Source organism: Hemibagrus wyckioides, linkage group LG07 (assembly GCF_019097595.1).
Source record: "Hemibagrus wyckioides isolate EC202008001 linkage group LG07, SWU_Hwy_1.0, whole genome shotgun sequence".
Taxonomy (NCBI): Eukaryota; Metazoa; Chordata; class Actinopteri; order Siluriformes; family Bagridae; genus Hemibagrus; species Hemibagrus wyckioides.
In genome coordinates this window covers 30,340,071-30,352,494 of record NC_080716.1, presented here as the reverse complement: position 1 = coordinate 30,352,494, position 12,424 = coordinate 30,340,071, and the positions used below count along the sequence as shown (strand labels likewise).

General features: G+C 41.5%; 1 protein-coding gene across 2 annotated transcripts in view; it reads right to left on the bottom strand.

Annotated features, from left to right (window-relative positions):
• The window catches only part of ptprn2 (protein tyrosine phosphatase receptor type N2), a 219,173-nt gene that overhangs the window by 187,431 nt on the left and 19,318 nt on the right, over positions 1-12,424 (bottom strand). For both annotated transcript variants that reach the window (XR_009205012.1, XM_058395448.1), the window contains exon 2: positions 5,927-5,977. Coding sequence is in view for 1 of the 2 variants with exons in the window: in XM_058395448.1 (XP_058251431.1) it covers positions 5,927-5,977 (51 nt within the window). In the remaining variant the exon portion in view is untranslated. The remainder of the gene's footprint in view (positions 1-5,926; positions 5,978-12,424) is intronic.

Genomic DNA, 12,424 nt, shown 5'->3' with positions numbered 1-12,424 from the left:
TCATCGGCATATTAATGATTACGCTGTAAAAACACAGATCACGCATAACATTCTGAGCACTGACTGGTGAAGTGAATAACACTGATTATCATCATGGCACCTGTTAGTGGGTGGGATATATTAGGCAGCAAGTGAACATTTTGTCCTCAAAGTTGATGTGTTAAAAGCGTAAGGATTTGAGCAAGTTTGACAAAGGGCCAAATTGTGATGGCTAGAACATGGGGGGTTCATGGTCTGCAGTGGACAGTATCTATCAAAAGTGTCCTTTGGGCCTCCATGGGCCCCACCTTGCAACTTACAGGACTGTTTCGCCAGCAAAAAGGGGACCAATACAACATTAGGCAGGTGGTCATAAAGTTATGCCTGATCGGTGTATATTGCTTTGATAAATATACACACATTCATTAGTCATAGTGAGTGGGCTGTTACCATAGAAACAATAGTGTATGACAAAGAGTCAATCAATAGCACCAACAAGCACTAGGAATGTATTTAATAAACATACAAATGCACATAGAGTCGGTTTGTGTGGAACATGTTGTCTCCAAGCTGAATTGTTCATTCCAGAACACCTCAAATTAAACATCCAGGAAGTGAACCAGAACCAATAAAGGAAAGCTGAAATGTTTAGCAAGAAGCGTGATTAGCCTTTGTGCTGCCCTTTGAGATTCCTGCACGACAGAACCAACAATCAAAAGTAACAGTGCGGGTGAAGGAATCCAATACAAAACCTTGTGAAAAGAAGAGAATATTTCTTACACATCAATATGAAACCTTGCTAAAATATCTGCAAGAATTCCTGAATCTGTACAAATATCAAGGTTGCAACATGAAACCTACCAGCAAGGTTGAATCAAAAGACCCAGAATTCATTGTACCAGCATAGTGATGAAAGCTAAAGCAACTCAGAACTGGTTTTGGTTAAGTTTGAAGAAATGAGGTGAGAAACATGAACTTTCTAGTGGACAATTTTTCATTATTTTGTCATTTAGCTAAGATAGCTTTGTTAGCAGTATCATCCTGCGATATATTCAGCTAGTTAATACATTCCGCTAGCTAGCACAGTCAGTAACCTCCTGTGGAACATTTCGGTAGCTAGCAGTAATGTTTTGTGGTAAATTCATCTAGCTAGCTGAAAACTCCTGTGGTAAATTCAGCTAGTTAGTAGTAATCTCCTGTGGAACATTCCGGTAGCTAGCAGAAAACTCCTTTGGTAAATTCAGCTAGTTACCAGTAACCTACTGTGGTGCATCCCGGTAGCTAGCAGTAATCTCCTGTGGTACATTTAGCTAGCTAGCAGTAACCTCTTGTGGAACATTCTGGTAGTTAGCAGTAATTTCTTGAGGTAAATTTAGCTAGCCCTTTTTTGGCTAAGATTGTAGAAATGAGTTGAGAAATATGCACTTTCTAGAATGGACAGAAACCTCCTGTGGTACATTCAGTTAGCTAGCAGTAATCTTTTGTGGAACATTCAGGTAGTCAAAGCCTTGTGTACCTGCCATTGCTAGTTACATAATATTTTGCTGTATGTATCCTTTACCTGAGTATTAGTGAGAATGAATTTTACTCTTTCTCAGTTTCCCAAAAGAATTAATGATTTATTCCTTACATTTTCATATGGATCATATGAGAAGTTACAAATCTCCACAGTATCTTCTCTCATTTAGCCTCGACAGTTTGCTATACATCAATCGGACGGGTTTAGCTTTGCATTCAATCATTTCAGTGTTGTGTCCCATCCTTCATGTGCTGTGACCTTTTCATGCTACACATCGTAGTTAGCACTAGAGCTAACGTTGCATTTATCAGCAGAAATTAAAAACAAACTTAGGCTACACAAATAAGAGCAACTTCTTGCAGAAAGTTGTTAGCCAGTTATTCTGAGTGGATCATTTTTCCTGTTCTTGTAGCACTGCATGTCTCCAACCTTTCCTTTGACTGAAAGCGAGTTTCTTTTATGATGCTAACTTGGCAGGAGCGTTCTTCACATTCTTAGCTTGATTTGTTTTGACCCTCCCTGACACACAAGCTGCACTGGAATAAGAAAATGATTAGAATTCTACAGAATAAAAATGCTTCATGCCTCAGTTTCAGCTACAAAACCCTCACACTGATGTACACACACCACAGAAAATCAATAACCATCTCACAGACCCGATGAATCCTGAACTGTTTGGACTGGCGCTGATTGTATCCACAGCCAGCTGTCAATACCGGCACACACTTCCAGAGAATTAAACATATTTGATTGCTTGGCATGATTCCTGTTTGCTTGTCAAACTAAACACAGAGCCTGGGGATACTGTTGAAACCTGCTAAATCCTTTTCAAACTAATGCAACCGTGCATAAAAATGATGGAACTAGGTCTACTAATCATTTTAACCAGCATGATCTATCCATACATTTTCTGTAGCACATATCGTACACAGGGTCGCAAGGCTCCTGGTGCCTATTCCTGGGGGCTTGAGACATAAGGTGGGGGACACTGGACAGGGTGCCAAACCCATCGCAGGACACAATCACACAATAAACACACAGAATAAACAATTTAGAGAGGCATGCATATCTTTGGACAACCCGGACTACTTGTCTAACAGGGACAACATGCTCCACACACACACACAGGGTGGAAGCAGGAATCAACCCCAGGAATCAACCCCAGGGGTATGACTACTAAGCTTCTATGTATTTGTTGGATATGTAGTGGAAGTCTTGAGGACTCTGGGAGCAGTGAAGTGGAAGCATACTCAGACCAGAAAGTCGAACAGTTAGTAAGCCAGTAGATGAGGACTAGAGGGAAAAAGGGGATGAGGTTGTAAAGGGTTTTAAAAGTGAAGACCGGGACATCCGGGATATCAGATATTTAACCAGCAGAGGTGTAGATACAAGAAAGATGAGGCAGGCAAATGCCTTGATCCTGAGATTTGAGATGGTATATGTTCCCTCAAAACCTCAAATGAGTAATAAACCCCCACCAAACACCATATTGCTAGCATCTACTGGCAGGGCAGTAGAGGGTCAGTGGTTAATGTATTACTGCTTAGATGGTTATGAGTTCAAATCCCAGCATTGCCACTACTAAGCTCTAGAGCAAGGCCCTTAACCCTCAACTGCTCAGTTGTGTAAATGAGATAAATAAGGTGCTCTGGATAAGTTCTGATAACTTCCAAATGCCAGAAATGTCAAGCATAAGCCTTTTTAATTTGTTACATCAGGAAGTGAGGAATCTAAAGACCACTGTGTGAAACAGCCTGCTGGTATGAATGAGTTGAAAGAACGTGATCTAAAACACATCCACAGACTAAGACAACTAAGACAAGGGCAGTGGTAGCTCAAGTGGTTAAGGCTCTGGGTCATTGACCGGAAGATTGGGATTCAAGCCGCAGCACTGCCAAGTTGCTGCTGTTGGGCCCTTGAGCAAGGCCCCCAACCCACCCTGCTCCAGGGGTGCTGCATGATGGCTGACCCTGCGCTCTGACCCCAACCACCAAAGATGGGATATGTCAAGAAAGAATTTCACTGTAATGTATATGTGACAAATAAAGGCTACTTAACAAGGGCAAAAGTAATGGCACCCAATAAAAGAAGGAATCATTAGTGTGTGTCTCTGATAGCTGCCATGATGCAGTGTCTGAGCTGCTTTTTTGGACACATTCAGGAGGTGCTTTTTAACTATTTAGCCCTAATTAGTCATCATCTGTTTACATTTTATGGAGCTTTGTGGGCGTGGTTTAATGTAGATCAACTGTGCTGATTAGCGTTCATTAACATTAGCACAGGGATGATAACAATTTTGCTTCTGTTTGTCAATAGAGCTTGCTTTAGGTGTTGCCCAGATGGGAGTTGGCTATGTTTCGTCTGCCTGGTACATCATTTACATCAGATTTGCCGTTGCATTCACTTAAGTCGTTCAAACCCATGCACAACCCACAGTATGTTTCAAAACCGCTCTCAGCTCACTCTTCATCCTGCTCTCTGCTAAGTTTAACGTGTATTTTACACCCACACACTCTGTAAGGCTATTGATCTCCACCAGTCCTCCAGCAGCACAGGAAGCGTGGTTAAATCAGAGCGACGTCCAGCACCGTGCAGTCTGATTAAAGCAGACGCTAACAAAACACTCCAAACTAGATTTCTCACGGTCTGAACCCCAGGATTTGATCCACAGCTTCTGGGTAAATACTTCACCAGTGATTTCACCCCAGTAGATATTTTTAGAATGACCACAATTGCTCCTTTTTCATTGTTTTGATCATTTACACAGGAAGTTGCGCATAATCGTATTTAATAAATCTTCAAGATTCATGCAAATGTAACATTTCAGTATCGTAGTATTGATTTGCATCATTGTTTTTATTTACTGTTACCATAACAACCACTATTTACTGATCATTTCTTGAGCATTAGCTAACGGTATGCAGAAGGTAAGTTGGCTGGTGTAAGCAGTACCATGTTCTTAGACTTGCAAAAGATCCGACTTTGCATAACTTTTATATAGACTCGCTGGCCGATTGATTAGGAACACCTGTAAACCTGATGCAGTTCTATCAGCCAATCAATTAGCAGCATGAACAATCTAATCAATCATGCAGATACAGTTCAAGAGCTTCAGATGAAGTTCACATCAGTCACATGGCATGTGGAATAAATGTGAACTTAGTGGTTTGGTTGTTTGTGATAGGTCCAGGGTGTTTCAGAAACTGAGGCTCTCCTGGGATTTTCACATACAGCCACATAAAGACTTTATAGTGCATTCAAGTTGTGTCAGTAAGGCCATATATACAAGTTGAATGCCACAACAAAGTCATAATTATGAGTATGGAACTCCAGATTTGCTTTGAGTTTCCGAGTTGGGGGCGTGTCAGTCAGAAAACATGGTGAAACCAGTCTGTAGTCAAGGGGTATTTGTTAAAATTGAACATTTTTAATCTCAGAAGCTGATCTCAGTTAGTATGTCGTTTTCTAGAAGTAGAGTTAGACCAGATAAGGTATTTTGGAAATATTTATTCATCCCACATCTAATAAATAAATAAACTAATAATGAAATATATAAATAAGCAGCAGTCGGAAAGATGGATGGGCCTGGCAATTAGCATCTAATCTCACTCAGTCTCCCTCTGCGCTCTTTCTGTTGTATTATCTGTTCACTAAACAAAGCCTAGCGTTGGCAGGAAGCCCAAATGGAGCACCTCAGAGACTGACAAAACACATCACTCCTATTCATTCTTAAAACAACTGATAAAGCGCAGCGGGATGGCAGGGACAAGCAGAGAGGAAGCTGTCCAACTCCCCGAGCGTGGGTCTGCATATTATTTCTCTGTTGAAGAAACTCCCAGAGCGCTCGGGCCTCCACTCCTCACTGCACTCCTTTAATTAAGCTGAACGATTTACCGTGCCTCTTATTGTGTTTTTTTTTTTTTCTTTTTTTTTTCTTTTCCCGGCGTAAATCAGCACTGCAGCAGAACGCTGGGGAAATCAGGGAGCACGACTCTGCTCCGAGAAACCGCACAAAAATGATCAATTAACTGCCTGAGAGCCACTGACTCACCGCCTAACACAAGAGAACAAGTGAAAAACACAGAGTCAACAAACTACTTCTAAATTTAAACTCAAGAAGTGAGTAAATAAAAGTGAAGGAGGTGTGGCCTCTGTGTGTGTGTCAGTGAAGGAGGCGTGGCCTGTGTGTGTGTCAGTCACTGTGAAGGAGGTGTGGCCTTCGTGTATGTCAGTCTCAGTGAAAGAGGCGTGGCCTCTGTGTGTGTGTGTGTGTCAGTCTCAATGAAGAAGGTGTGGCCTTTGTGTGTGTCAATCTCAGTGAAGGAGGCATGGCCTCTGTTTGTTTTAGAAAACTAATCAACACCTTCTGACCAATCAGAAGCCAGAATCCAACAGCACTGTGGTAAAAAGATATAAATTTGTACTTACTATTGATGCAAACCTCATGTGGCTCACATAGATCATCCTCAAAGAGACAGCCTGAAACACACACACAGACACAGACATCGAGTCATTACAAGGACAGAAAAAATACAGCCGCATTTCTAACAAGCTGACAGACTGAAGTGCAGTAAACGTCGGTGTGTGCACATGTTAATGAGACGTGAGGCTTTATTCATTACTGTAATATTCTGAATGTAATCGGTGTTAATGTCTTAAACCCATAAACACTCTACACACTCTGTACACATCAGCAGTGAGAGACTGAGCCTCCAGTCAGGTCATAGGTTCACTCAGCTCTCCTCTCACTCCAAACATCTCCAGAACCATCCACATTTACAGCTGAGAAACATCTGTTTAATCTTTCTGTAACATCACACTGTTCAACACTGCTGATACACACCACTGACTGAGAGAGGGTGACACTCCAGCAAAATCCAACAGATGGATGGGTGGATGAGTTGATGAATGAATGGGTAGATGAGTAAGTGGATGGATGGATGGAGCGGGAGGGACAGAGAGAGAGAAAAAGGAAGGAGGGAAGGAAGGAATGGATAGATAGAGGAAGGGATGGATGGATGGATGGATGGTGCAAAGGAGAGAAAAAGGAAGGAAGGAAGGAAGGAAGGAAGGAAGGAAGGAAGGAAGGAAGGAATGGATAGATAGAGGAAAGGATGGATGGATGGATGGATGGTGGGTGGAAAGGAGAGAAAAGGGAAGGAAGGAAGGAAGGAAGGAAGGAAGGAATGGATAGATGGAGGAAGGGATGGATGGATGGATGGATGGATGGGTGAATGAAGGGTGCAAAGGAGAGAAAAAGGAAGGAAGGCATGTATGGAGGGATAATTACATGAGAAAATGACCACACACTCCTGTCATCTCACACAGTTTCTGGGACACCAAATATCTCTTATTAAACATTCATGTGTTCTCTTACACACACACACACACACACTCTCTCTCTCTCTCTCTCACACACACACACACACACAGGAGCAGTGAGGGCAGACACATTCACACAAAACAGTTTCCCTGTCTCAAAGGGAACAAGACAGCGACAACAGGAAAGGTTGTGTGTGTGTGTGTGTCTTCAGTGGTAAAATACAACAGTGACTACAAGAACCTTCGAAAAGAGCATACAAAGAGCAAACAAATTTCATCTCTCTCTCTCTCTCTCTCTCTCAGACCTACCAAACACAGGCTGTGGTCACAAACACACAGACACACACACACAGTAAGTAGCAGGTGAGAGAAATAAGGATCAGTGTTGTGATCTGATTCGGAGGCTGATTAGGGGGACGTGTAATTAAAATGCGATGGTGATCACGAGGCAGTTTATCAGCAGGAAAACCTTCCTGTGTGTGTGTGTGAGAGAGAGAGAGAGAGAGAGAGAGAGAGATGAGCGTGTTTGACCGTCGTCGTCAGCTACATTGCTCAGAAGAGCGGACAGGAGAGCGCTGAAATGATTTACTTTAATAACTTATTTAATTAAGGCTTTCTTTATCTATTAAACACACAGGAAGCAGGCGGAGGTTTAATTAGCCGAGAGCGTACATTAGAGAGTCACTTCAGTGTAGAGCCGTGCGCTCAAAGTGCACTGCCGAGTGTTCCTGCTCCGTCACATCCCATTCGACTCGGAATGCTAATTACGGAGCGCTCGGTGATACAGGCTGATTGGAATCCTGACAGACTCAGAAGCAATCACGAGGCTTTGTAGCAGTAACTAACTTAACAATTAAGCTGAGCGTGTTACATGTTTCATATCCAAACAAAACGCTCATGATGAGGCAAAAATTCAACACGGAAAATAGGAATGAGGAAGAAAAAGAACTGTTGAGGTTGAGCCTTAAAGGATTAAAGTGGACTAAAGTGCCGCTGCATCGCTCTCTTCATGTAGAGGTGAAGCGAAGGTTAATGCTGATCTTGGGTTCTGCTCATGTGTCCAGTTATTTACCAGCTCTACTGAATATGATTAGATTACACGTGATGAAGAAGTTTCGAAGAAAGAAGTGGAGATTGTGGCTCATCTGAAGGTTTCTTCATTCTTAGGTCCATTGGAATCCTTTTCAGTCTCTTAGAAAAGAAGAAGAAGCTTTTCTTCACAAATCCCACCTGAGGAAGTTGGGGTCAGAACACAAGGGCAGCTATGAAGCTGTGACCCTGGATCAGAAAGCAACTGCCTAACAGTGGCAGCTTGGCAGTGCTGGGGCCTGATCTTCCAATCAACAACCCAGAGCCTTAACCTCTTGAGCTACCACTGCCTCAAAGTCAGAGATGCATCCATCCATCCTCTACACCGATTATCCTAGTGGGTCACAGGGAACCTGGGGTCAATCCCAGGATGCTTGATGCAGAAGGCAGGGTACATCCTGGACAGGTTGCCAGGACATGTCTGACAGTTTCAAGATGCCAATCAGCCTTTGGACTGGGTGAGAAAACTGGAGGAAACCCCTGAGATACTGAGATACACATATAGCAGAGGCAGGAATCAAGCCCACAACCCTGGCAGTCGAGTTCATCACCAACCCACCAACCCCTAGTTACATCTATTTCCATCCTGGGTCACAGAAAAGCAGAAATTAATCCTGTCTGATCTAGATCTAGATGCTCTACCCCTGGTTGGAGTTTTGTCACTTGGGGGATAGATCTGAGTGGTCAGCCCATGACCCAGGACACTGCTGTGGATAGAACCACTCTGAGACTATCACGCAGTGTAACTTAACTTTAAACTTTATCATTTTTTTCTGTCTTTATACTTCTGTAAAGCTGCTTTGAGACAATGTCCATTGTTAAAAGTGCTATACAATGAATAAATTGAATTGAATTGAAAATAATACAATTTTTTTTATTTTTCTCTCCAGCTTTTCAGGTATTCTGATCGGCAGATGTTTGTGTGATCCATGTTTAAGAACAATCTTTTTTTTTTCTCGAGCGCTCTGTTTATTAATAGGCCTCTCTGGGGCTCCGTCACTATCAGATCTCACATCTCATAGCAGAATGAACTCATATTACTGTCTGTGTGAGACTCCACCGTGACTCGACCCCAAAAACTCTCAGTGACAAAACCCAGAGCTTTTAAGTCTCATGGTCTGAAGTTTGTATGGTGGAGTTTAATAACAACAGACTTCATGTTGACCTCATGCTCAGGGAGAAACTCTCACAGCTCCTGAACTCCAGCACTTTAGCAGAAACTAAACCCTACATCCAATCTGCTGTGGCCTTCAGTCTACTGCAGTGGAATGTAGAGACGGTGGATACAGACGGTGTGGAATCCATATGCGGTTTTATTAGAACAACAACAAACAAGTCCAGAACATAAATCCAAAAAACAGGTCAAGAGGACACATAGGCACAAAGTTCAAAAGTCCATGATGCAATCAGATCCAAAAAACATGAGGCAAAAACAGGTAGGTTGAAAAAATACACAAAAGGAGGTCAGTACACAATAGAATTAATCAATCAATGGAGCAATGAAATAGCTTAGTAAGCAATGTAATCACAATATTTTGCGCCGAGGCTGGCGTGAGCATGGTTTAAAAACCCAGAAGTGTCCTTAACCTAGAAGTCACTCAAAACTTTCTGCTTGTTTTTGTATTTTCTTCTGTCTTATACTGTTTGCACCAGGTTGCACATGTTGCACTTTATGTAGCTAGGACAAACTTTCTGTCCTTAGCTCAGTGTTGTTGTTACTGTTCTGTAGCTGTATGTTGGTATATTGGTTTTATGTAGCACCAGGGTCCTGGAGAAACCTTGTCTCGTTTCACTGTGGACTGCATCAGCTATATGTGGTTGAAATGACGATAAAAGCTTCTTGACTTGACTTGAACTCTGGTGATGGCAGAGGGGGAATTGCCGCTGGAATTCTTACAGAGTCCCTCCTCCTAGGAACACTACCAGACAGGGTTGTCCCCGGGGTCTGACTGCTGGGCAATTAGGGTGATTTGGTGAGGGAGGGGTCCAGGATGTCATCAGAGTTCACCCAGCATCTTTCTTCTGGGCCATACCCTTCCCAATCAACTAAGCTATGTAGCCGTTTTCCTATCCTAATGTTGGAACATGAGCAGGCTTGAGGAGGGACGCATGGAAGTCCACACCCGGTGTGGAGGTGATTTTATTCAACTCCAGATTTCTTCTAAATAATTCTAACATCTACTGTTCAACCAGCAGAACAAGGAATTGGTGAAGGAGAAGCAAAGTGCCAAACTTGACTGGTGAGAGTTACACCCTTCTGAATCAGGCTCCTGACTACAACGGCAAACCTGTGGAGGCTGTCTATGGCCATTTGGAAATCCATAAAAAGGGTGATGGCTCCCTTTGACTGGACGGACTGGGAATTGCCACTGGAATTGTTACATGCAGCTAATCTGATCAATCCCCACTAAACACTCATTCAAGGCTGAGGTGATGTTCTGCTGATGCTCTAAGTGATGTTTCTGATATCATTTTCTCCTTGTTTTTGTTTATTTCTTTATTTGTAATGAAATAAGTAAGACAGAGCCGTGTATTTGCACATCCCGAGATCACAGACGAAGTCCAGACGATAGTGAGAACAAGTCGAGATCCAATTCTTTTCAAGGCCAAAACAATACTATTCGGCTTCATGCATACAAACTAGCAAAGATAAGAGAGAGAGAGAGAGAGAGAGAGAGAGAGAGATTTTTTGATTTACTTTATATGAAACCATTTTCTTTCATACAAGTTCATTACATTCTTTCCACATCTCTATACAAATTTGTCTCCGAAGATTATTTCTCCAGTCTTTCATGAGAAATTAGCAGCATTAATATCCCAGACACTTGTAAATGTTTCCACATCCTTCCCTTCATTTTTAACAAAGTATTTCTATTCCATCTTTATCCTCGCTTTTACCAAACACTTGAATATTCTCACAGCTTGAAATTTCTTCCATTTTTTTCTTTCTACTGAAATAAATAGCCAGCTTTGCCCATCTAAAAAGACAATTAATTAACTGGCCTGTTTTCTTCTTTTTATTTATTTATTTATTTATTTATTTTCTATTATTAATTAATTTATTTTTTATTATTATTATTTTTTGTTTTCCCATATGAATAACTACAAAATAAATTAATAAGAATCTGCTGACTGAAACGTTAACACCAAAATACATATCAGACAATCAATTTCCTTCTGTTTAGAAAACAATGGAATACAAAAAAAAATGTTTCTCTCAGTGCAGAAAAAAACTTAAAATAATGTATCCAAGGTGTATCAGATCTATTTTTTTTTTCATAGTTTTCAGCTTGGACACATGGCATGTAAAAGTTTCCAAAACCCCAGCGATGTGTCTCAGTGTCTGATGTACAGCTTGAGGAAGGTGGTCAGACTCATCAGCTGTTACCTGTCTATTACACCACTTCATTAAGAGTTCTCTTTCTTTTTCTGTTCATGCCCTCTAGAATTTTCTGCTCTACCATATGATTAGCATAGGGGTAACTATAATAACCCCTGAGGCAGAAGGTGTTAAGGGCTTGGCTTGAACCCCAACCTTCTGATCAACAACCCAGAGCCTTAACCGCTCAAGCCACCACTGCCTTAGGGTGCTATTGGTGTGCCCTTTAAAAATTGGTTCTTCTTTCCTCTGGTCTGCTTTTTCCTCATGGAGGTCCAGACCTTTTAAACACTATTGCAGGAAAAAATAATAAATAATAATAAATTAAAAAAAAATAAATAAATAAAAATAATAATAAATTAAAAGCTCATACATCAACATAAAAATATAAAGAAAGAAAAAGAAAAAAAGAAAGAAAGAAAGAAAGAATAGTATATCTTTTCTCGAAAACAAATTGTGTGTGTGTGTGAAAGAAAGAGAGAGAGAGAGAGAGAGAGAGAGTGTCACAGGTTAATGACATGTTCACAGGTTGGTAAATTGTCACATACAGAAAAAGAGGAGGAGAAATGTGACCTGAATTCACTCTCTCTCTCACACACACACACACACACACGTAATTTATCAACAAACCAAGGCTTGCTAATGGAAGGTGCTATTTCACACGATAATAACCCGCTCCTGAACACACACACACACACAGAAAACAGCCTCCTGCTCAACACTATGTAATACTTGGTTAAATCCAGAATGCTGATTGGTCAGTAGGTGTTATTCTGGTTTCCATGGTAACAGGGGTGTGTAGTTTAGAATTAAAGTTGAACAAACCAGTAAGAAATGATGGTCAGGAAAACGGAACACAGGATCATCTGCTTTATTCGGATTAACTGCACGCTTCAGTTTGACATTATGATGTCACAAAATCTCCACGTGGCTTTTACACGCATTATCCCATCGGTCCAGACGTCACAAACGTGACACTGTCTCTCACTCTGAACCTCTTGAGCTGAGTGTATAGAGCAGGAAATGATTATATTATACACACACACACACACACACTTCTAGGCTGTATTATTAGCTGCAGCTCTGACAGGCTAAGTGTTTAATCAGGAGTTTTGCTAATGTGGGAGCCATTGCGC